A 25,460-nucleotide genomic window follows, 5' to 3' on the forward strand; every position below is an offset into this window, starting at 1 on the left:
TTTCTGTCATGTATTCAGCAATCAATATTCAGGTGCCCCCTATTTGAAAAAACCCAACCATAACACATTTATGTGAAATTGTGAGTCACTTCAGACATGTTTGTTGGGCATTAAAAAAATAATTTTCAACGATGACAACTAACTTATAATGGTTGGACAACATTCTGTTCCTCTGCAATAACCATTACCAGCCAAAAATATAGATGATGTTTTGTTATATACTCTTCAAAACTAGTAGGGGATACTTGGAAATACTTATAGTTTCCAAAACTGTAACAAATATTAGTTTCTAGTTATATTTGTATGATAACAATGAACGAATTGGAAACACATTAAATCCGTTATTGAAGTTAGCCAACGATCTTGAAGGACGATAGGGGGGAGATTGGAAATTTCGAAGTTGACGTTTTTGGATCAGAAGTGCATAATAGCGCCATGATTTGTCAAACATTCTTTCACTCGACGAGGTATGTTGCGTACGAGTATCCCAATGGCGATTTGAGGGAGCTGGCCTGTTACTCTCTTCTTGCAGCGCCTGGCCAAGTTCAACCAACGTGGTCGGCGGCCTATGACGTTGACGCACGCGTCTCCCTGTGAGCGTTGACGATTCGTGCGCGATGGACACGGGAGTTGTCCTGAAAGACGAAACGTCGACCCACAAGCTCTGCAAACAGGACAACAAAGGGTGTCAGTTTGTTGTAAGGGGAAACAGTTGTTTTCTAATATTGTTATTTAAACACAATCATTACCAACACGAATACTGCATTGCTATCTTTGCATTGCACATGGTTTATATCTTGTCGTTGTCAGTTGGTGGGCGTATCTTGGTCATGTGACGAGGTAAAAAAATATTAGTTTAGATAATCTAATGATTATCATCGATGACTTGATCATACTCAAGTCATACTTCGCAACGTTTCTCATAGTAACAGTACGACATTTTTCGTTATAGGCTAAACGGTACGAGTTATTGTATTGTAGTCAACGTATCTGCTGGTGCGCTGTCAACCGAACAATGAAACTTGCTTTGATAACTGTGCTGCTGCTTGTGTGTGTGACGTCAGAGGCGAAGCGCCCGAATATTATCTTCATTGTAGCGGATGATCTGGTGAGTATAATCAATAACAACAGGTTGGTAAGTGTCTACACTGCCGTGACTAACTGAAGGAATATATGTAACACTGAGTCATCGATTTTTCACGTTATGCCTCGGAGATCAATAACAGGACGATTGTGAAAATACAAACATTTTCACACACGTACCATAGCAAAGTAAATCTTATATTTCTGTTTTAAAAAAAACAAAATCTTTTTACGAAGATGACTGACTGATGAATGGTGAATATGTTGCCTAGTGTAAGCGTCATTTTATTGCAGTGGATATAGGACTTGAATAATTTAGCATCTGTGATCTGTCATGTGTATCTGAATGTAGGCGTATCGCTGAAGACGCCTTTGAAGACCATTTGATATTTGGGTGGGGGTCCAGGTTGTTTTTGGGTACAGTCATGTTTTTTTCTTCTTCATTTTGAGAGGTGTCAACCCATACACATATTGACCATACAAGTATGTTTATGTTGTGTTTTGTTCCTCGTAAGGGAAACTTAATGGGCATGTCACATCACAGTCAAAAACTGTACCAGCCCTATCTCAGCCGGACAAGTTGGGTCAATAATCTTGTGCAAGGATACGTCACAGTGACTTGCATGATATGGCATCTTGAAATGGAGGATTTGAAATAATTAATATTAATTAATAAGTGTTACAGGCATATTGTCATGCACATGTCTCGATGTCAAAGATTATGGCTTTGCTCATGAAATATTGTGTGTTGATGATGGTCATATTGCGGCCGAAACTTTTGTTTGGAGGATGTTTTTTTTTCTCTCCACCCCCTACCCCCAAGCTCCACCCTAGAAATCAAATGGTCCACCCCTCAGTCGTTGAAGACGCCTTCTTGTTATGTGCTGTATCGTTTTCAATATTGTCAGGGTTGGGGTGACGTCAGCTTCCATGGTTCAAAGATCAGCACGCCACATTTAGACAAGCTTGCATACAATGGCATCCTCCTCAATAACTACTACGTGTCTCAACTGTGTACCCCGACTAGAAGCGCCATCATGACTGGCAGACACCCAATACACACAGGTGAGACGGACACCACACACACACAGGTGACACAGACGCCCCATACACACAGGTGAGACAAACACCATACACACAGGTGAGACGGACACCACACACACACAGGTGATACAGACGCTCCATGCACACAGGTGAGACAAACACCATCCACACAAGGGAGACAGACACCCCATACACACAGGTGATACAGACGCCCCATTCACACAGGGGAGACAGACACCCCATACAGATCTGCATTTTACTGAGATTGCCGTGCTCGTGGGTTTCACTAAATAAAAAGGGAAATATCTACGGCTTACTGTGCCACTCAGTTCCAGGTACGTCACTGGACTTATTAAACTTATAAAACAGACATATTCAGAGTAAGTTAGTGAACATTCTACGTGGCTCAAGCAATATAACCTGTTTGTTGTTTAACGCCACACTCGGCAATATTCAATTATATGGCGGCATTATGTAGGTAACTGAGTCTTGACCAGACATCAGTGGTTGACATAATGAGCATCGATCGCATTTGTGACACGATGATATGCAACAACCAATCAGCGAGTCTGACCACCCGATCCAGTTAGGCATGGGTTATTGCAGATAAGGGAAGCAACATTTCCATCGGCCTCGGAGAATGGAGGATATTGAGCTGCCAAGAAGAACAGTATGCTGTCTGGAACTTCGACGTTTGCGCGCTAATCACGAACTAAGCTGCAATTATGGAGTTACATTTTGACTGGACTAACGAATCTATGCATAGTCCAATCAAAATCGTGGATTTACAAATTCGACATCCGGTTCGCATAACTGCCGTGCAGATTTCGGCCGATTGCAAGATTTGCAGAGCATGTGTTTCATCATATGTTGACAGATATATTCCAATTCTTTTTATGTTTTTAATCAAGGTGATTACGTGATTTGAAACACTTCGGGAGGTAAGATCCGTTTCATTACAATACAGATCTTGATTATCGATCAGACTGGACGCCGCCACTTTCTTTGAAACAAATGCAAGTGATATGAGAGGTGGAATCTGATTGGGTGAGTGAGTGAGTGAGTGAGTGAGTGAGTGAGTGAGTGAGTGAGTGAGTGAGTGAGTGAGTGAGTGAGTGAGTGAGTGAGTGAGTGAGTGAGTGAGTGAGTATGGTTTTACGCCGCTTTTAGCAATATTCCAGCAATATCACGGCGGGGGACACCAGACACATTGTACCCATGTCGGGAATCGAACCCGGGTCTTCGGCGTGGCGAGCGAACGCTTTAACCACTAGGCTACCCGACCGCCCCGGAATCTGATTGGTCAATAGGAGGGACATAGAAGGGACATAACTCGTAATAGTCACTGGTGGTGCTACGATAGAGCCAAGAAATCCAGCCTAGCTCGGCAAGGGTGGAAACTGGACTTTTACAGTCAGTTAACACCCCACTGCCTCGAGAAGATGAGGTTTACCAGTTACGTCTGTACAATGTATGTCGCTACTCTTTTCACGTTTTGTGTCCGCAGGTCTCCAGCACCGAGTGATAAAGGAGTCCGCTCCTTATGGCCTGTCCCTGAACGAGACCATCATGCCGCAGTACCTCAATGAGCTGGGGTACGCTTCCCACATGATCGGCAAGGTGAGCTAAACACTGACAGTGGTGCCATTGGTCAGGGTACTGTGAGGACCAATTGTGTTTATATTTATCATAAGAGAAAGGTCAGTGAATTTAAGATTTTTCAATCTGTTAAGTTTGTGAATTCGGACAGTAGCCGATCAAGGCAGTCATTTTTCAGTACTTGCATTCATTCCATCGTTGTACTGTTTGGTGTTTGGTTGATTTCAATATTTTTTAAATAAATAATATAGCTATTTTTATTTCTTTTTACTTAGAATTCTTTTGCTTAAACATTTGTGCGAAAACAACTGCATGAATTCTTTTCAAATTTAGGTAACAGTTTCCATACTAATAGAAGAGATGCAGTAAAGCGGTTGATTTTGATATGCGGGTTTTCAGAGAAAATATGAATGTTACATCTTTTGAACTTACAATGTTTTTGTACTTCACTATTTTTTTTACCTATAACTTGAGAACTACTACATGAATTCTCTTCAAATTTAAGAACACTTTCTATACTAATAGGAGAGGTCGTGCAAAGTTTGATCTTGATATGTGTATTTTCTGAAAAATATTATTTCTTTGCATGTTTTTAACTTAGGCTTTTCTTTACTTCAACATTTGTACGACTTATAACTTGAAACCTAATTCATGGACACTTTTCCAATTTGGGGTACAGGTTTTACACCAATAGGAGAGGTGCACTGATTTCCATAAGCGGATTTTCAGAGAATATATTGGGTGGTTTTCAGATTTTGAACGACGCATCTTTGAATGATGCCATTACTGTATTATATCATTTCATTTTTTAATAGAAACCGGCTGAAACGTTAAGGCATCAATATATCTCCACTCTCACAATTGTTCTTTAGTAGGATGCTTGAGTCGAAGTCGGGGGTATGAGGGAGCCCTGCTCACTTTTTGTCATATTATCTTAGAGTGACATGTACACGATTAATATTTTAGGATGATCTAATATAGGCCAATATGTGAAATTCGTAAACTGTTGTTTTCCTTGTCCCTGGGCAGGTCAGCAGGTGTGTGTACCACGTTAAGTCGATCTAAAAACACATGTGTATATCTCCATGAAAATGGCAGCATGATTTCCTACATATATACAATATTTCAATAGTTGTTTAGCTGTTCAGTACTTCAATAATTAATACCTTACCAGCAGCGGGTTCGTTATTCAGACTTGGTGTAACATGTAGCAATAATTACTGTTTAATTACTCAGAACATTTAGCTGACGAGCTTGGTCATCATGTCGAAAAGTGCAAGGTATTCTACACCTTAGGACGGTGAATATTGTTACAGAAGTGGCAGATGATCTCGATAGTCGCTCCCAATAGACAGACGGGCAAAAGACACTTAACCACTTTAAAAATGAAATTGCAAAACATTAAAAACACAAGTTCAAACTAAATCAATGCAAAACATATCGTCCAAACACAACAGTGCATTATGCAGAAATTGATACACGTCCACGGCACGTTGTTTTTATATGCAAAGGAAATGCGATAAAGGTGAAAAACACGTGCCTCTTGGGCAGCCAAAAATACACATACAATAAGGGTACATATATGACACGGACGTATGTCAGACAATCCCACTGATAGAAAAACCAGCACAGAAATGCCACGACTGACACCCGAAGAACGCGAGCGGGCCCTTGGTATGGTACAGATAGGAGCCACTCATGCCACTTTTGGTTGCTCCCGTGTTGCTGTAACTAACCTGATGCAACCAGACAGATCGGGCAGACATCAGACAGGCCAAGAACAGCCAGACCCAGGGTAACTACTCCCAATGAAGACAGATACTTGCGTATTTGCATTTTCAGAATCGATTCCTGACAGTGACGTCATCAGCGACGATTGTCTTAGGGCATATGGTTAGTCGACAGACAGTGGCCATGCACCTCAGGGCTCAGTGACTTAGAGCTCACATACCTTACAGAGGACAGTTATTGACAGCGCAACATCGTCGTCAGAGATTGGGATGGGCCCGGACTGTACGTCGTTGGCAGCGACGTGACTGGCAAAGGGTCGTCTTCACTAAGCCGGTTCTGTCTGTTCAGAACTGATGGAAGACATCATGTTTACCGCCGAATGGGAGAACGAACGTTGGTATGTTGCGTTTAGGAGTTCGTGCCGTATTGTGGTGGGGAGGTGGTATGGTGTGGGGAGGAAATTGTTGGCAGGAGAGAACACCACTGGTCATTTGTCAGCTCAGCGTTACATTGATGACATTCTTCGTCCAACTGACCTACCCTTTCTACAACAGCTGCCAACGCCCGGCACCTTACAGCCCAAATCGTACAGAACTTCCTTGCAGCCAGCAACGGCAACATGTTGTCGTGGCCTGCACGCTCAGACATGTCCCCCATAGAACACCGCATGGAAGGTCATTGATCGTCATGTTCGTCAACGACCACATCCTCCAGCCAACCGACAAGAACTGATCCAGGCCCCCAAGAAAATGGTGACGTATCCCACGTGACGTAATCAGACGACTGACTTCTGTGCGATGGAGAGTTTTTGCGTGTCTTGTGAGCAGGGGGTGGTCATACACACTATTAATGTGACATGTCATTGAACTTGAGCGATTTTAGATGTGTGTGCCCTTTGTCCCTTAGGTTGAAAGCTTTTTTTTACTACCTCACCTCAATTCGGACAACTGTCATGCCAGTATCGGATAATGTATGGCTGTCACTTTAGATGTTGATTTCGTTGAGATTTTTATCTTTTCAATACATTTTACTTCATGCATCTAAGTATTGTGTTTTTGTAACTAGAGTGAACAATGGTAAAGTTTCTTTAGGCCGTCAGTTTACGTTGGAAGTTGTAGGAGTATGTAATAGAAAGTAATTAGTATGTTTATCAAGATGGAAAGTTCCTTGTCTGGAGATGAGCCGTGCCATCTTGATAAAAAATAACTTAGAAATATTTTTTTCAAGGTGTTACCGTAACAACAAGAAATGTTCTACGTGTCTGTTTTGTGTGATTCAGGGAGATGTAATCGAATCCCCGTGAACATCCGGGTTAGAATTGGTCTTAAGAGGCGACTAACGGGATCTGGGAATCAGGCTCTCTGACTTGGTTGATGCATCTCATCGTCTACCAATTGCGTTGATTGATGCTCATAATTTCAATCACTGGATAGTCTTGTCCAGACGTGAATAGTTACAGACTGCCGTCGTATAGTTGGAATATTGCTGAGTGCGGTGTTTAACAATCAAAAACAACAACAGCACGCTCTCCACAATTACACTGAGTATGTTATCATGTACACCTTTTTATACAAGTCTAGTACTAATAACAGTAATCTGCAATGCCTGTTATAGTGGCACTTGGGCTTCTTCAAAAAGGACTACGTTCCAACTATGCGCGGGTTCGACTCCCACTTTGGCTACTACACCGGGAAGGAAGACTACTTCGACCACACAAGCCAGGGACCGGGGGTGTGTACCGACTTGCTGCGTCTTTTGCTTCTACATACTTGTATTCAGGGCGACCATCGAAAATTGTGTGTTCAAAAGCATAGAAATGTATACAATGGTATATGGTATTGTCTATTTGACACACTAAATTGTCTACTTTAGTCCGTCAACCATCAGCCTGCCACCCGGTTTATCACAAATATTTTCCATTAAATACACAATTACGAGACGAAAGTTGGTTATTTTCGAATAATACTCATTGACCTAACCAAAAATACCAGTTCCGTTATACTGTAATGACCGAATAAAGTTTTTTCTTTTATTGCTATCACGTGATTTTGTAGTCGACGGACTTTAACAGAAATATGAGTAGATTTTGCACACTTAAACTATTCGCTGGCTTGACTACGGGTAAAGGAGCAGTTAAAAAATTCGATGTGGGATAAATATCTATATTCCTTAAGTTTATGGGTGGGGGTGGGGTGTTAATGTCCCTGCATGATTTCCATCCGACAACATCAACTTACCTGATTTCTCAATGATTTATATTGTAACCAAGCTAGGAAAACCTATTTTATTCATATCCTGTTAGGAGTTGTCATTAAATATATCCAATCTCAAAACTTAAAAAGGTTTTTTTATCCGATATCGAACTTTTGAACTGGTCCCTAAGCAGGAAGCTGATTGCACATCGTCGTTTTCTGAATACATTGTCGACTCGTACTCATAGCGAAAGTTTAAGTGCAAAAACTACTCATATTTCTGCTAGTCGAAATTTTAGTGTACAAAATAGACAAATAGCACACAAATGTCTATGTTTGATTGGTTGATTGTGCCACCGGGCACCTGTGGTGTGAATCGTTGCTCATACTTTCAGTCACTGGTTTGTCTTGTCCATTATTTGATTATTTGTTTGCAGACCACCGCATTAGCCGTCATAGTGTTGACTGCGGCGTCAAACAACATTTATTCACCATCTATTAGGCTTCCATGGCCTTTTATATACAAAACATTCTATAGCCATCAGTACACGCATACAATCTCATTAAAATCAGATCTTAAGTTTCGCTACCGCTAAACAAAGATCTGAGGACATCCCATTACGGGTCACGTCAGAACGACCTTTCGCGAATTTTGACCGACCAATGAAAGGACTGACAAGAAATCGACATTAGCCAATCAGAAGGCAGCTTTCTCGAGCTTTACGACACTAGTTTCAAACTGGCGACTACGCTTCGAAACATATTTTGACGTATTCTCGATTAAAAAAACTAAAACTCACCAGAAGAACACTCTGGAATGGCTTACAGATGGCCTAGATTGTATGGATATAATCATAAAACCCGTAACTGTCGTTCGGAATACCCTGTGTTAAATATTTCGTGGTTGCATGATTAGAAAACACATTCCGACAGTCACTTCCATGATCTGGTAAGCGACGCTCTGATTGGTTTAATGAAAGGTCGTTCTGACGTGACCCTTAATGGGATGTCCTCAAAATCTTTGTTTAGCGATAACTAAGATGGAATTTAAATGAGATTGGCATACAATACTAGCAATAACCATGCCATCCTGGGTGTGCTCTTATGTTTCGTCTGTTTAATATTATCGATTAAGTATCTGTTGTGGCAAACAAAGTGAAAGTTTGGTCTGAATGTAGAGAAAGGGACGGGTTTTGTGTTTCAGGATATGTGGGGGTTGGACTTCCGCCGAAACCTGGACGTGGTGCGCACTGATGATGAGCAGTATTCCACAACACTGTTTGCGACAGAGGCCAGTGACATCATAAGAGCGCATAATCAGTCAAAGGTGGGAACCTGGTTTTATGGAAACTAAAAAGGAAACCTTTACGCAATAATACATAGTGGTAAACATGTCACAAAGAAGAATGTTCTTGGTGGTTGATAAACATCGTTAAGGTAGTGAAAATGTTTATTTCGTTATTATTTCTTTTCAAAATAATATTTCTTTATATTTGTACAGTACAGTTTCGCTTACAGTGAGTTAATTCGTGAGCGTGTAACTCCGGGTGTTCAAGTATACCAGTCGGAGTTTAAATACTCTCTGTCTGTCACACGCGCAGCCGCTGTTCCTGTATCTGGCCTTCCAAGCAGTGCATGCAGGGAATTATGGCGGAGAAGATATTATTGCAGCACCACAGAAGTATGTCGACAGATACCAACACTTCAAAAATACATCGAGGAAACTGTTTGCTGGTTAGTTATGTTTTTTTTGTTTTTTTCTCCCCAAACCGTAAAAATATGACGTCATTGTCTGTGGGTGACAAGAGTGTGACAGTGGATTAAACGTCAACATCGCTAATGCTAAAACATTTGATTAGATTTGTATTGACGTATTGTAACAAAACAGGGCTATTTCCTAGCCAATAGACTACCAACGTCAGAGTATGGCCATAACGAGAAAACTGGTTTGAAATTCCTCTTGCTTCACTCTGGCGATATCCCAAATTCGGTTTTTGAATTATATAACTTGCTTTCTCGTCCTTGTCATAATCCGATATTGGAAGTCCATTGAGTCTTCTTTAAACTCAATAAAAACACGCTTCTTACACACCTGTTGGCGAGAAACAATTTTGAAATAACTGATATGAAATATATGTGTGAGATCGAATTGACTACTCCATGAGGATGACTTCAGGTCAGATTATGACGGACTACTTTCCTGGTTGTGATTCATAGATAAGTTTCTCGTGCTACAGTCGTATTCACCTACGTCTGTGTTGAAACTTAATGGTTTCAGGGTGTAAGGTTTTAGAGCGTTTGTTAAATGTTCTTTGTTATTATCTAGTTTGCATTTTCATAATATGACAAATATTGCCTGGAACATATTTTGTGGAGTGTCAATCTCATTAAAATCAGATCTTAGTTCTCGCTATCGCTAAACAAAGCTTTTTTTAGCGGCAGCGAGAACTTAGATCTGATTTTAATGAGATTGGTGGAGTTTAACACTATGTGTGTACAGCAAGCAGCAAGCCGGATGACGTCATCCATGGCCATTGTGTTACGTATTAATGCGCCTGGCGATCGTGAGAATAGACAAACATGCATTGACTAGATTTGGTGCAGTTTAAGGTGTGTAAGAAACAGGTTACTGCACTCGTGCCTGTAATATAACATTTTCCTTACAACTCATTTCAAATCGTATCTAACTCGCTTTGAAACAAGTCGTTGTGAGATAAATGGTATCTGACAGACTCCCGTGTAGTAATCTCTTTCCTTATTGGCCTTCAATAAGGTAATTTATATACATGTACTGTGTGATTGATTCAGGCATGGTGTCGGCGCTGGATGAAGCTGTGGGTAACGTCACGGCGACGTTGCAGAAGGCGGGGATGTTGAACGACTCCATCATCGTCTTCACCACCGACAACGGTGGACCCACCAATGGCTACGACCACAACGCCGCATGCAACTGGCCACTTCGGTGTGTATAACAGCGTTCCCCGATTAGACTTACTATGTGGAACAGGGGAAAAATTTTTTTCTAAAAAGTGAGCAGGCTGGTTTTCTTTTAACCTAGCAGTAGGGCATTCCACTGCCCAGAACAGGCCCGTCGGTGATGGACAGCTGTTGCTGGATTGTTACCACATCTATGCTAGGATGCATGATTGAAAAAACGATTGAAAGCCTATTTCTAAGCATAAGGTCTACACACTTTATTACCATTTTATCAAGTCTCAATTTCAAAATAATACAAACTTAATAATCCCAATTTAATCATACAAACTAAATTTAAATGTTGTGCATGTTGTAATATCCAACAGAATGAAGGATTCTATGAACAATGCCAGTGTTAGATATTATCTCTATATATTCTCTCTATGTTTAATATGAAACAATTGAAATAATCTCCATAAACACTCTCTGTGATTAATATGAAACAAATGAAATAATCTGAAGGTATTATAATGACATAATATCATGATTGAAATTGCATTACTAATCCTAACCTGAAGTAATCCTCTACAGTATACATTCAGTGAAGAAACCTATGAGAATATTTTCTAACATACCAACATATCATTATCAATTTTGTGCAACCAATTCAGGAAACAGTGGCGTATATCAAGACGGTCCATTTGAATTGTGACTTATCATGATTAGTTGTCCTTCGTCAGAAGTTATGTGATGTGCAGATCTGGTGTACAATCGGCGTCGTATTTTCGACCATCAGCATTGACAAAGTAAACACAATTTATGGATAACAACTTTATTTACTGTTAAGGCGACGTTTCGGTATAGATCCTTATACCGTTGTGAAGCTTGTGTCTACTTTGACATCCGTCAACTTCTAAGTAATGCCTATCAAACAATTCATTCGACGATCAACATTCTTTTTTGGATTTTGCGATTCCCCATTTGCGTCACAGATCTGCTGGCAAACCCTGCAGTGTTGTACTTGTACTGACGGTATGCTGTATATGTCCCCAGGGGCTGCAAGAGCACGATGTGGGAAGGCGGGGTGCGGGGGAATGGCTTCATCTACAGCCCTCTACTCTCTACATCCGGGTACGTCCAGGACAACATGATGCACATCACTGATTGGCTGCCTACACTCTACCACGCGGCCGGAGGTGACGTCAGCAAGCTCAGGAACCAAGATGGCTACAATCTGTGGGAAATGTTGTCGAACGATGGCGAAGCTGTTAGGAATGAAATATTGCATAACATTGATCCTATACAGAACTATTCATCTCTTAGAGTTGGGGAGTATAAACTTGTTATGGGAGATATTTCAGGGGGTAAAGATGATTCTTGGTATCCACCACCAGAAGGAAAAGACACAAAGACTGAACATACCTCTGGGAGCGAGTCCGTGAAAACATTCCATACAAACGACCATCCAGTAAACGTCAAGTGCGGCAAGAAACCCGTGGATGCCGATAGTAACTGTCAACCGGAAGTGTCGCCATGTTTGTTCCACATTCCCAGCGACCCGTGCGAATTCCACAACATTGCTTCAATGAACCCAGACAAGGTTCAGTCCTTGCTGGCCAGACTTGATGTGTACAGGAAAACCATGGTTCCTCCCGCCTACAAGCCCTCCGATCCTAACGCCGACCCCCGACTTCACGGGGGTGCATGGACGTGGTGGCAATAGCACACTACAGACAGATTTAATCGTCTTCAGACAATTTATAGAGTGTATGTATCAAAAAAGACTCTTTTGAAGTTAAATATATTTTTATACTTTGCTGCAGTTGTTAAGGTGTGTTGTTATTTATTATGAGGTTTTAAACGTTATTAACTCTCTCGCGTTATATATAACTGTTTTGAATATAAGGACATCAAATAATAGTCTTTTCGTAAGTGAAAGTTTGAAGAACGACATTTGTCTTCAGAAACCTTCACAGGGAGACGTGGGTAATATAAAATTCGGAGGACTCATGACATAGTTCTACACCACGAGAGTGAAATAACCAAGGGCAGTGTGTACATGTTTGTACCACGGGGTAATAATAATGACACATGTTGTTTGACTTGGCGACATTAAAATGTCTGTAATATTTGATACTCTTGGATTCTTTGTTTCTTGGTGAACAGATGTTTATGTAATCTGGATATGTTCGTCAATTGCACAAGAACAGACCCTAACTCAACTTTCATTCTGACATTACATGGTAGATATTTGTCGGAACCCATGCTTGCCGTAATAGGCGACTATGATTGTCTTAAGAGGTGACTAACGGGAACGGGTGGTCAGGCTCGCTGACTTCGTCGATGCATGTTATTGTATCCAAACTGAGTAGATCGATGCTCATGATGTCAATCAGTGGATTGTCTGGTCCAGACTCGATTATTTATACACCGCCTCCATATAACTGGAATATTGCTGGGTGCGGCGTTAAACAACAACAAACAAACAAATCAATAGCACATGGTTGGATTTAAGATCAGACATTACTCCTCGCAAGAGCCAAACCTTCCCCAGAAAACACACAACGTTTTGGAATGTTTCATTGTAACATAACCTTTAGCATCGTGTAGCATCACAGCCGCCAGTATCATCTGGTCACTTTCATTTTTGTAAACAAAAACATATTGTAAGATCGTGATTAAAATCCAGCCCTGGATATACATATTAGAAACATACGTCAACAACAGCTGTGCCTCATGGCCGTCATTTCCAAAGTACAGAGTGACCGCTTAGAGAACCACATCATTAAATCAACAATATTAAAATGGAATTAGCACGAACTTCATATAAATATCAGCCCTGTCAAAAAGTGATGAGAATATGAGAGACATGTCAATCATGTATAACAGTGTATTATAATGCAAAGTTGCAGGAAAGGTGTTTGGTAAGGTTACACCATATCGCTGTAGAAACGTTAAGAAAACCACACAATTTTACCTTGTGGCAACGACAAAGAAACGTTGTGACAACGTTGTAGCGAAAGCGGTGTGGCAACGTGGCGAATCCACGACCAAGACCGATATTTACAGTTCACGCGTCTATGTGGGTCTGCCCCGATTGCCGGATGACCGGGTATAAGGTGGAAGGGAATGTCGGATCGGCTTCATATGACAATGTTCTTTATGTTAAGTAAGAAAAACGTATACTTTATGGATACCTTCTGGGTGCCGTTGTACAAAACAACATTAGCGCCACGACTGTCGTAAGTTTATGTTAAGGTATGGGAGTTACGATCACCTTAGGACTAAGATCGGTTTTTACAACGGTGCCCTGGTTTATTGCATATAGCGACGTTTCGATGTAGATTCTTGCACAATTATCAAGCTGGAGTGACAACAACCAAGTGATGAGTTGGTTGGTTTGTTTGTTTTTTGTTTAACGCCGCACTCAGCAATAATTCAGCTATATGACGTCAGTCTGGACCAGACAATCCAGTGATTGATATCATGAGCATCAATCCACGAAATTAGGATCGATGACATGCATCAACCAAGTCAGCGAGCCTGACCACCCGATTCTTTTACGGCAAGCATTGGTTGCTGAAGGCCTATTCTACCCCGGATCTTCACGGGTCACCAAGTGATGAGAGGTATATATGCACGACATGTTGTGATAAGGAGCAGATTAACAATGACAACAAAGGTAATAGATAAGAAGCAGATAATCGGATGAAACTCAAATGTGCTGTACGAATAACAAATGACCCGCGGGCCAATCCCGCCCTTCACGGCGGTGCATGAGGCCCATGGCTGACGGATGAACAAGGGTTGATCGGCATACCAAATATTATCGGCAGACAAGTTTAATGGTGAATAAAGATGTTTCTTAATCGTTGCATTCTGTCATGTATTCAACAATCCACATTCAGATTGCCAGTTGATGCTCTTGAAGCAGAAGAAAATGTATGTGTTTTCGTAAACACTTGTAATACATAGTATCCATATCCTCTCCCCAATTTTCCATCGATACTGTAGAGGTCATGCAAATTCAAAATCATTCAAAATCGATGTCTGTAAACATATTTATGTTTAATCACGTGAGTATTTTTTTTTTAAAAACCCACACCTTTATTTGATTCGTGGTTCTCTTCAAACACGTTTGAAAATTGGAACACGTTACGTTCTGTTAAGAAAAAAGTGTTTTGTTATGTGAAATATATTGATAAGACACGTAGTTTGGAACGCAAGTTATTCTTTATGTTGGAAGCATCCACTCTACCCATTAAACAGCTGTAGATGGTGCTGATGAAGAGTTGTTTCCCTTTACTGTTGTGTCAACAGAATCGTAGCATCAACATCAAGAACGCGGCATTGCTATCTGCGCGCCGAGTAGATTGTTTATATCTTATCGCCAGCCTTCTTGGCTGAATATGTTGAAGCCGACTTGCATACATAACTGGAGGTTGACCTCGGCATAAAGTAAGTTATCGCTATATTATCACTGTACACTGAAGCAACGTACACTTTCCTGGTAGCTCAAGGACCGTTGTCAGCTGGCGGGCGTATCTTGGTCACGTGACGAGGTAAAAAAGATCTAATTTTAGATACATTTAGTCACGCTATTCGTTGACTTAATCAAACTCCAGTCGTATTCAGCAACTTTTCTCAAGGTAACCGTAGGACGTTGTTTGTTACGACATTAATCATATTGTATTGTAGTCAACGAATCTTCTGGTGCGCGGTCAACCGGACAATGAAACCAGCTTTGATAACTGTACTTCTGCTCGTGTGTGTGACGTCACAGGCGAAGCGCCCAAATATTATCTTCATTGTAGCGGACGATCTGGTGAGTATAATCAATAACAACAGGTTGATAAGTTTAACTTAAGGAAAATAATTTATGTAACACTGATTCATCGATTTTTTCACGTTATTCCTCGGTTATCAATAACATGACGATTGTGAAGATACAAACAATTTCACACAAGTACCACAGCAAAGTAAATCTTATATTTCTGTTTTAAAAACAAAATCTTAATAAGAAGATAAATGACTAAAGAATGGTAAATATTTTGACTAATGTTAGCGTCATTTATGTCAGTGGATATAGGACTTGAATAATTTAGCATCTGTGGTTTGTCATGTGTATCTGCATGTAGGCGTGTCATTGAAGACAGCTTCTTGTTATGTACTGTTGAACACAGAATAACTTTCAATTTTGCCAGGGTTGGGGTGACGTGGGATTCCATGGTTCAAAGATCAGGACGCCATATTTAGACAAGCTTGCATACAATGGCATCCTCCTCAACAACTACTACGTGTCTCCAATATGTACCCCGACTAGAAGCGCACTCATGACCGGCAGACACCCAATACACACAGGTAAGACAGACACCACACACATACAGGTGATACAGACGCCCCATACACACAGGTGAGACAGACACCCCATGCAAATCTGTATTTTACTGAGAGTGCCCCACACACAGGTGAGACAGACACCCTATACACACAGGTGAGACGGACACCTGATACACACAGGTGAGACAGACACCCTATACACACAGGTGAGACGGACACCTGATACACACAGGTGATACACACACCCATACACACAGGTGAGATGGACACCTGATACATACAGGTGATACACACACCCCATACACACAGGTGAGACGGACTTCTGATACACAGGTGATACACACACCTCATACACCCAGGTAAGACAGACACCCCATACACACTGGTGATACAGACACCCAGTACACACAGGTGAGACGGACACCTGATACACACAGGTGATACACACACACCCCACACACAGGTGAGATGGACACCTGATAAACACAGGTGATACACACACCCCATACACACAGGTGAGACGGACACCTGATATACACAGGTGAGACGGACACCTGATACACACAGGTGATACACACACCCCATACACACAGGTGAGACGGACACCTGATACACACAGGTGAGACAGACACCCCATACACACAGGTGAGACGGACACCTGATACACACAGGTGATACACACACCCCATACACACAGGTGAGACGGACACCTGATACACACAGGTGAGACAGACACCCCATACACACAGGTGAGACGGACACCTGATACACACAGGTGGTACAGACACCCCATACACACAGGTGAGACGGACACCTGATACACACAGGTGATACACACACCCCATACACACAGGTGAGACGGACGCCTGATACACACACCCCATACACACAGGTGATGCACACAGGTGAGACGGACACCTGATACACACAGGTGAGGCGGACACCTGATACACACAGGTGAGACGGACACCTGATACACACAGGTGATACACACAGGTGAGACGGACACCTGATACACACAGGTGATACACACACCCAATAGACACAGGTGAGACGGACACCTGATACACACAGACAGACGCCCCGTACACACAGGTGAGCCGGACCACCGTGACTAACCTGGTAACCCGAAGTTAACCCGGACACGTTAGGTGTTGCAGACTATTAAAATGAGTGAACATTCTTGGTTGCACCAGCAATATGGTTGGCTAGTTTGTTTGTTGTTTAACGCCACACTCAGCAATATTCCAGCCGTATGACAGCGGTCTGTAAATAATCGAGTCTCGACCAGACATCATGAACAAAATTTGGGGATATTATAACATGGTCAACCAAGTCAGCGAATCTGACCACCCGATGCCGTTAGTCGCCTCTCACGACAGGCATTGGTTGCTAACGACCAATTCTAACCCGGACATTCTCAGTCTCAGAATGTATAAGATTTTAAAACTGCCAAGAAGAATAGGGCCCCGTTCCACAAAACAATCATAGCGCTATGACGACCGTAACTCCCATACTGTAACATAGGTTTACGACAGTAGTAGCGCTATGATCCCTTTGTGGAACAGGGCAGTGTATGCTATTCTGGAACCGGTGCACACTGATCATGCATGGACGTGATTGAGTTGGTTAAAGATTTTACGTCGCATCAATAATATTTCAGCCAAGATCTACAATACGGTCAGTTGTCTTTAATATCACCACTCATGCAGTTATATTTAGACAGAAGTGCAGGCAGCATTATCCTTGGGATACCAGTCCCGTTTGTACAATGTATGGCACTACTCTTCTCACGTTTTGTGTCCGCAGGTCTCCAACACGGCGTGATAGGCGAGTCCACTCCGTATGGCCTGTCCCTGAACGAGACCATCATGCCGCAGTACCTCAATGAGCTGGGGTACGCTTCCCACATCGTCGGTAAGGTGAGCTAAATACTGGCTGACACAAAGGCAGTGGTCCTATTGGTCGGTACTGTCAGGACAAAAACATGGTTTCAAAAATAAGGTGATGGTCAGTGAATTTAAGATTGTTCAACCTGTTATTGGTGAAGTGGAACAGTATTTATCAAAAGCAATCTGTTATTTTCAGTATTCTTAAACTATTCTTGTCTCACCCCTAGTAATTAAGTTCAGCAGCCTGTAGTTTTTTTTTAGTTATTCGTTTAGTATTAGAAAGTTCCTTTCTGAAGTTCATCTGTACTATCTTGATCATGTGTAAAAGCCAGCATAGAAATATTTTTATAAAGAGGTTGCCATAACAACATGCCATACAGTCTGTATTTTTGTCTGATTCAGTGAGATGAATGCACAGAGAATCTTCTATACACAGAAAATCGTATCCGCCGTCAAGATCGGGGTTAGAATATGTTTTCAGTAACCCCTGCTTGTCGTCAGAGGCGACTAACTGATCGGATCGATGACTTGGTTGATCGATGCTTATAATGCCAATCGCTGGTTTGGCTGGTCCAGACAAGATTATTTAGAGACTGCCCCCATAGTTGGAATATTGCTGAGTGTGGTGTTTAAACAATAAACAACAGCATGATCTCCACATGACTTTCACCAAGTATGTAATCATGTCGCCCTTGTATTCACACAGTCTCGTACTACCTAACACTCATGTTATAGTGGCACTTGGGCTTCTTCACGAAGAACCACGTTCCAACTATGCGCGGGTTCGACTCCCACTTTGGCTACTACACCGGGAAGGAAGACTACTTCGACCACACAAGCAAGGGGCCGGTGTGTACTGACGTACTGCATTTTTTATATCTTCTGTGGAATAAAACGGGGATGGAGTGGTCAGTCCTGAGTGGCATGGATACTTTCAATCACTGGATCCTTATCAAACTGAGTGGTATACTTATTAATTTGCATACAACAGCCATTAGAGGAAAATGTGATGACTGCGGAGTTAAACAACATTCACCCATCTCAGGCTTCCATGGCCTTTTGTATACAAAACAGGGCTCCAGATAACTTTTTGAGCAATAGAGTTTTTACTCTAGGGTTTCTATTTTAATTAGATTATTACATTTTTCATTGGGTAATATTTTTTCACTCATCTATTCTTCACTCTATTAGGGTTTTCCAAAACTTAGTGAACATTTCAAGATTTAAAAAAATGAAATAATGTTCTAAATATATAGGCTTGACTCGGAAAGTAAATTAGCTCGTAATTGTGTTTCGGAAATTAGGTCCTTTGTACGCTTGCTGAAAAAAGCTTCATTGGGTATTTACGCGAGCTGTTTTTATACATTTGAGTTTTTCATTTAATGCATGCGTTTTAGTACGCAAGTAAATTGAAATTATTTGGGTTTTGAATATTTTTGGGGGGTATTTTACGCAAATACGCTGCTTATCTATAGCTCTGTACAAAATATTCCATCGGTACGTACCTATAAAACACTAACATTAACCATGTTTCGTATTATCGATGAAGTATCAGTAGTGGCAAACAGAGTGAAAGTTTGGTCCGAATGTAGAGAAAGGGGCGGGTTTTGTGTTTCAGGGTATGTGGGGGTTGGACTTCCGCCGGAACCTGGACTTGGTGCGCACGGATGATGAGCAGTATTCCACAACACTGTTTGCGACAGAGGCCAGTGACGTCATAAGAGCGCATAACCAGTCAAAGGTGGGAACCTGGTTGAATGGCAGTCATATGGAATCAAGGAATACTATTACACAACATCGTAGAGATGTCCCAAACAAGGGGATACACCTCATAATGATAGGGAAAAGGATACTTACAAATACTTTTCTAAATGTATTTTACTTCATATTGGTACAGTACAGTCCTGCTCACCGTGAATTCGGGTACACTATGGGGGTGTAACTCCGTGTGTTCAATATACCAGTCTGTTTTTCACTACTCCCTGTCTGTCACATGCGCAGCCCCTGTTCCTGTATTTGGCCTTCCAAGCAGTGCATGCTGGGAATCCTGGAGGAGATTCTATACAAGCACCACAGAAATATGTCGACAGATTCCCAGACTTCAAAGATACGCAGAGGAAACTGTTTGCTGGTACATTATATCTCATATATTTGGTCACAAACCGTAAAAATATAGGATCAGCGTCAGTGGTTAACAGTGGGTTAAAAAATAACACGTCATCAAGTATTCACCTATATTTAGCAACGAAAGCGTCGTTAAAGAATTATACCACGATATACTAAAATCGTAAAAGGTTATCAATCATATCACCGATTCAATAAAACGGACTAGTTCAGTACTAAAAGATTTAACCAAATTTGTACTGAGGTATTGTAATAAAGCAGGTCTATTCCAAGCCAGTCATCAGAATATTGCCATGACTAGGAAGCAGGTTCGAGATTTCTCTTGTTTCACGGTGGTGATATCTCGACTTCAGGCGGGCACGGGTAGCCCAGTCGTCTACATGCGGAATACGTTGTGCAGAGTTGCGTCCCTTTGGCGCACCAGAAACCTATGATGTGGGTCGACCGTTCGAATCCCGGTTCGTCCCGATAGGTTTGTCTCCACTTACCCGTGCTCGTGAGTTTCACGACAGTGGTACAAGACCTGCATCCTTAAGCTGACACGCCTTGATCTAACTGGAATACTATTAATAGTAGGCAAGCGCTTTATCTGATTTAAGTCCATAGCGCCACCAGTGGGTATTAAGAGTTATGTGCCTTATATGTCCCTCCTATTGACCAATCAGATTCCACCTCTCACATTACTTGCACTTGCTTCAAACAAAATGGTGGCGCCCTGTCAAGACGATCTGATCAATAATCAAGATCTACATTGTAATGAAACGGGTCTTACCGCGCGAAGTGGACACCTTGATTTATAACATAAAAAAGATTTGGATAATATCTTTCGATCCCGAGTTGACAGTACAGATGCTTTGCAAATCTTGCAGTCGACTGAAATCTGCACGTTGAAATTCATGTTGTTTACGAACTGGATGTGTAGTTCGTTACGCCATTTTGATTGGGCTATGCATAGACTCGTTAGTCCAGCCATACTCTAACTCCAGCCTAGTTCGGTAAGGGTAGAAACTGGACTTTTGTAGTCAGTTATCTAACTCCCTTACCTCCGGTAGATGTGTTCATAGCAGCGTTAAAACAAACTTACTCAACTTCAGGGTTTGAATAGAATCTGCTTTCTCGTCATTGTCATAATCAGATTGTGTACGTCTATTGGGCCTTCTATAAACCAGTTGTTGAAAGTAAAAAGAACGATTTAATAGTATATATACATGTGCTGTGTGGTTGCTTCAGGCGTGGTATCGGCGCTGGATGAAGCTGTTGCTAACGTCACGGCAACGTTGCAGCAGACAGGGATGTTGAACAACTCCATCATCGTCTTCACGACCGACAACGGCGGACCCACCAATGGTTACGACAACAACGCCGCTTGCAACTGGCCACTTCGGTGTGTATTACGGCGTTCCTTAGTGTTGCCGGTCAAGTTATTTTGTGACTAGTCATGATAAGTAGTCCTGGGTACAAAGCGATCTGAGCGCTAAGGTGTCATAGCTCCCTACCTTAACATAGACTTACGACAGTCGTAGTGCTAAGGTTGTTTTGTACAACGGTACCCTGATCAAAACACCAAACACCACTTCATGACAATGACATCTTGCAGGATTCGTCAGAAGTTATGTGATATGCAGATCTGCTGCACATTCTGCATCATATCTGGTCACGAGTTTGTGAGCAACAGTTTATGCAGTCAGTGTGTGTGCGTCCACATTTCACAAGAAAGTAGGAAGAATATTTTTTTCTAGCTTATGCTGATCCAAATTAATTTTGGAATAATATAGTATCACCCTTCACCCAGATGTTGCAAGTAGGAATGTAATTAATGGGGGATTTGGCTCCACTGTCGCAGATTATTTTTGTCCAGTCCAGGTCGATGTTGTTATCAGTATCATGTGAGAACAGGGGGCCCCGTGTTTGTCTTATTAACTGTTGTGTTATTTGTATACATTATGAAAGTTTAGTTGACAGACAGTAAGGTGTTTGAATGACTACCATACCCAGCATTATGCCATGAGAATATGCATGAGATACAGGAATGATACTGTTTGTGACCTTGTTCTGTGAGTGAGCGTTGATGAGGATGAGGATGTTGTAGCTTTAAAGAGCGCTTCCGGTGTTGCCGATTTCGCACTCGGGGCATACCTAGAAACGAAGGAATGATTAAAAAATATTAATTTGCAAATTTAAAATATGCCCAAAAAAATTCCCTTGACAGGGGTGAAGGTTTAGAATGGGATATAAGCGATTACTCAATAATAATGGGGTCATTTTGGAATAGGGGCCTTAAAAGTAGCTGACTGGATTTATGTTAAGTGTACTTTTCTATTTACGTTTGCTTGTTTGTTTTTATGAGTAGGACATTAGATCCTGCCGTTTAATTTGGTTTTGATTAGATAATTGCCTAGGTGGTAATAGTTGGAGGAATTAGTGAGGAGTTGTTGGATTGTGGTAATGTGTGTACCTATTTCACTAAAGAGTTTGTTGCGTTGTATGGTGTAGTGTTTACATTGGGAAATTACATACACTATAGGACAGTGAAGGCAGTGGCCTGTCCGATGCTTTTTAATTTTGAGCTTATGGCTGTTTAGGTTTGTGTGACCATTGTGGAGTCTAGTTATAGTCCTGTCCGTTTGTTTGTTTTGGTGGTACGTTGAGACTTTGTGTTGAGGTTTTTTCATTATTTGTTTAAGGTGTTTTGCTATCGTTGAGTTTTGGTCTTTTTGGATCGTTTGAATCATAACGAGGATTTTACATATGAGTTTACCCCTGTTTTTAGTACATTTATTTTGGAGTGCTTGTAAGCTACTTAATGAATCGGTGAGAATTACTGTCTTTGGTTGTTTGTTTTTAGAGTATTGTATAGAAAGCGTATGTGAGTGAGCGTATCTTTGAATATAGGCTGAAAACCCGCTTTCGGAACTCCATTAAATCTACGACGATCAATATTCATTTCTCGAATTTGTAATTCGCGATTTGTGTCACTTATCTGATGGCTGACTTTGCTGTGCTGACGCACTAGTATATTGTTGTTATTTCCCCAGTGGCTGCAAGAACACGATGTGGGAAGGCGGGGTACGGGGGAATGGCTTCATCTACAGCCCTCTACTCTCTACATCCGGGTACGTCCAGGACAACATGATGCACATCACTGATTGGCTGCCCACACTCTACCACGCGGCCGGAGGTGACGTCAACAAGCTCAGAAACCAAGATGGCTACAATCTGTGGGAAATGTTGTCGAACGATGGCGAAGCTGTTAGGCAAGAAATATTGCATAACATTGATCCTATACAGAACTTTTCTTCTATTAGAGTTGGGGACTATAAACTTGTTATGGGAGATATTTCAGGGGGTCGAGATGATTCTTGGTACCCGCCACCAGAAGGAGAAGACACAAACTTCGAACATCCTTCTGGAAGTGAGTTCGTGAATATATTCAGCAAGAACGACCATCCAGTGGACGTCAAGTGCGGCAAGAAACCCGTGGATGCCGAGACAAACTGTCAACCGGAAGTGTCGCCATGTTTGTTCCACATTCCCAGCGACCCGTGCGAATTCCACAACATTGCTTCAACGAATCCAGACAAGGTTCAGGCTTTGCTGGCCAGACTTGATGTGTACAGGAAAACCATGGTTACCCCCGCCAACAAGCCCTCTGATCCTAACTCTGACCCCCGACTTCACGGGGGTGCGTGGACGTGGTGGCTATAGCACACCATATTTGACACATGTTTCCGACAGATTTAATCTTTTAAAAATGATTCTATATGTTTTTAAAAATTGCTGAAGTTCTTAAGGAGCGTTGTTTTAATTTGTTATTTTTATGAGTTTTTAACTACCTAAAGTTATATGTGAACTGGTTGCACTGAGGGAATTTTAGAGACAGCAATTGAAATCCACTTAAACTTTTCATCACTGAAAATTTGAACAAGACCAGTTGTCAAAAAACTTCGCTGGGAGATATCAGATTCTGAAGACTCTTGGCATAGTTCTACACCCACGAGAATGAAATATCCAAGGGCAGCGTGTACATGTTTTTACCACGAGGTAATGATAGTGACTCATGTTGATTGACTGGACGACATTAAATGTCTGTGATATTTGGTTTCCTTGCAGACTTATTTTCTTGATAAACAGGTGTATATGGGAGCCGGGTGTGTCCGTCGGCTGCATGCCGAACGGTGTCATCCTGATCGGGCGAATATTGTTAAGAATAAGCTCACTATTTATCAAATAGGGGTGTAAAGGTTAATAAGATAGGGTTTGGTTGTCAGCAGTGTTTTATTCATGACAAGTGAATAGTTTAAAAAATGCATGACTTTGTCATGATAAACAACATAATGTGATAAGCTGCAAGGTCGGATTACACAATGACATCTCCAGTAGAGATATTCATCCTCCTTGTTTACGGTGTATTTAAAACCTCCATGGTAAACATATCTGGTACCTCAGGAACTTTGAAGAAACGCAACTGCTACAATCTCATTGGCCATTGTGGGTAATGTTGAAAGCTGTTATGTACATGTTTTATTATTATACGTTGTAAAAAAAAAAAGAATGTTACAATATATACAAAGATGTATCTTACACCCGAAACAAAATAAATATGACAATGACATTTTTTTTATTGTTCTTCATGCCAACACAACATGCATATACGTATATCATATACATATGTATTTCCCAAGAGGCCACCATACCTGACAAGTAACACCGATGCGACCCATTTGGAAGGAATGCACAGCCTTTAGGCTCAGCGTCGTTCTTCAGTTGTCAGGTTCACTGTCGTTCTACAGCTGTAAGAGGCGACTAATGGGATCGGGTGGTCAGGCTCGCTGACCTGGTTGATACATGTCATCGTATCCCAGTTGCGTGGATCGATGCTCATGATATCAGTCACTGAATTGTCTGGTCCAGACTCGATTATTTACAGACCGCCGTCATATATCTGGCTCTCTGCCTTTCTACAGTTGTAAGGCTCACTGTGTTTGTATACAGCTGTAAGGCTCACTGTCGTTCTACAGCTGTAAGGCTCACTGTCGTTCTACAGCTGTTAGGCTCACTGTCGTTCTACATTGTAAGGCTCACTGTCGTTCTACAGTTGTAAGCCTCTCTGTCGTTCTACAGTCGTAAGGCTCATTGTCGTTCTACAGCTGTAAGGCTCACTGTCGTTCTACAGCTGTAAGGCTCACTGTGGTTCTAAAGCTGTAAGGCGCACTGTCCTACAGCTGTAAGGCGCACTGTCGTTCTACAGCTGTAAGGCTCACTGTCGTTCAACAGCTGTATGGCGCACTGTCGTTCTACAGCTGTAAGGCTCACTGCGGTTCTATACAGTTGTAAGGCTCACTGTCGTTCTACAGCTGTAAGGCGCACTGTCGTTCTACAGCTGTAAGGCGCACTGTCGTTCTACAGTTGTAAGGCGCACTGTCGTTCTACAGTTGTAAGGCGCATTGTCGTTCTACAGCTGTAAGGCGCACTGTCGTTCTACAGCTGTCACACTATCGTTCACACAATTTGCATAAAAAATATGAGTTTGTTGCCTAAC

At 41.7% G+C, this 25,460-nt stretch overlaps 1 protein-coding gene across 4 annotated transcripts; it reads left to right on the forward strand.

Annotated features, from left to right (window-relative positions):
* The first annotated feature begins 127 nt into the window (after positions 1–127).
* Positions 128–24,476, forward strand: LOC124113181 (arylsulfatase B-like). Of its 4 annotated transcripts, none has more exons than XM_046473456.2 (9): positions 14,883–15,127; positions 15,264–15,390; positions 15,770–15,926; positions 17,715–17,827; positions 18,533–18,646; positions 19,416–19,538; positions 19,799–19,928; positions 21,152–21,305; positions 22,957–24,476. In XM_046473456.2, the coding sequence occupies exons 2-9, from the start codon at positions 15,298–15,300 to the stop codon at positions 23,624–23,626; spliced, it is 1,554 nt and encodes a 517-aa protein (XP_046329412.2). In that variant the 5' UTR covers positions 14,883–15,127; positions 15,264–15,297; the 3' UTR covers positions 23,627–24,476. The 4 variants fall into 4 exon arrangements, with proteins under 4 accessions (XP_046329360.2, XP_048238382.1, XP_046329412.2 ...); XM_046473446.2 differs by having other exon boundaries at positions 14,883–15,023; XM_046473404.2 differs by lacking the exons at positions 14,883–15,127; positions 15,264–15,390; positions 15,770–15,926; ... (4 more) ...; positions 21,152–21,305; positions 22,957–24,476 and adding exons at positions 128–1,108; positions 1,992–2,148; positions 3,635–3,747; ... (3 more) ...; positions 10,458–10,611; positions 11,619–12,670.
* Positions 24,477–25,460: the final 984 nt, after the last annotated feature.

The sequence above is a fragment of the Haliotis rufescens genome, unplaced genomic scaffold, assembly GCF_023055435.1.
Source record: "Haliotis rufescens isolate VD_foot unplaced genomic scaffold, xgHalRufe1.0.p SCAF_4, whole genome shotgun sequence".
Classification (NCBI taxonomy): Eukaryota; Metazoa; Mollusca; class Gastropoda; order Lepetellida; family Haliotidae; genus Haliotis; species Haliotis rufescens.

What these genes read in the sequence shown, in the direction of transcription:
- LOC124113181 (XM_046473404.2), top strand. Translation starts at nt 1,016, where the DNA reads ATGAAACTTGCTTTGATAACTGTGCTGCTGCTTGTGTGTGTGACGTCA. An exon ending in ATCGAGGAAACTGTTTGCTG is followed by an intron (nt 9,384 to 10,457) that starts GTTAGTTATGTT and finishes TGATTGATTCAG; the next exon opens with GCATGGTGTCGGCGCTGGAT. An exon ending in GCATGCAACTGGCCACTTCG is followed by an intron (nt 10,612 to 11,618) that starts GTGTGTATAACA and finishes ATATGTCCCCAG; the next exon opens with GGGCTGCAAGAGCACGATGT.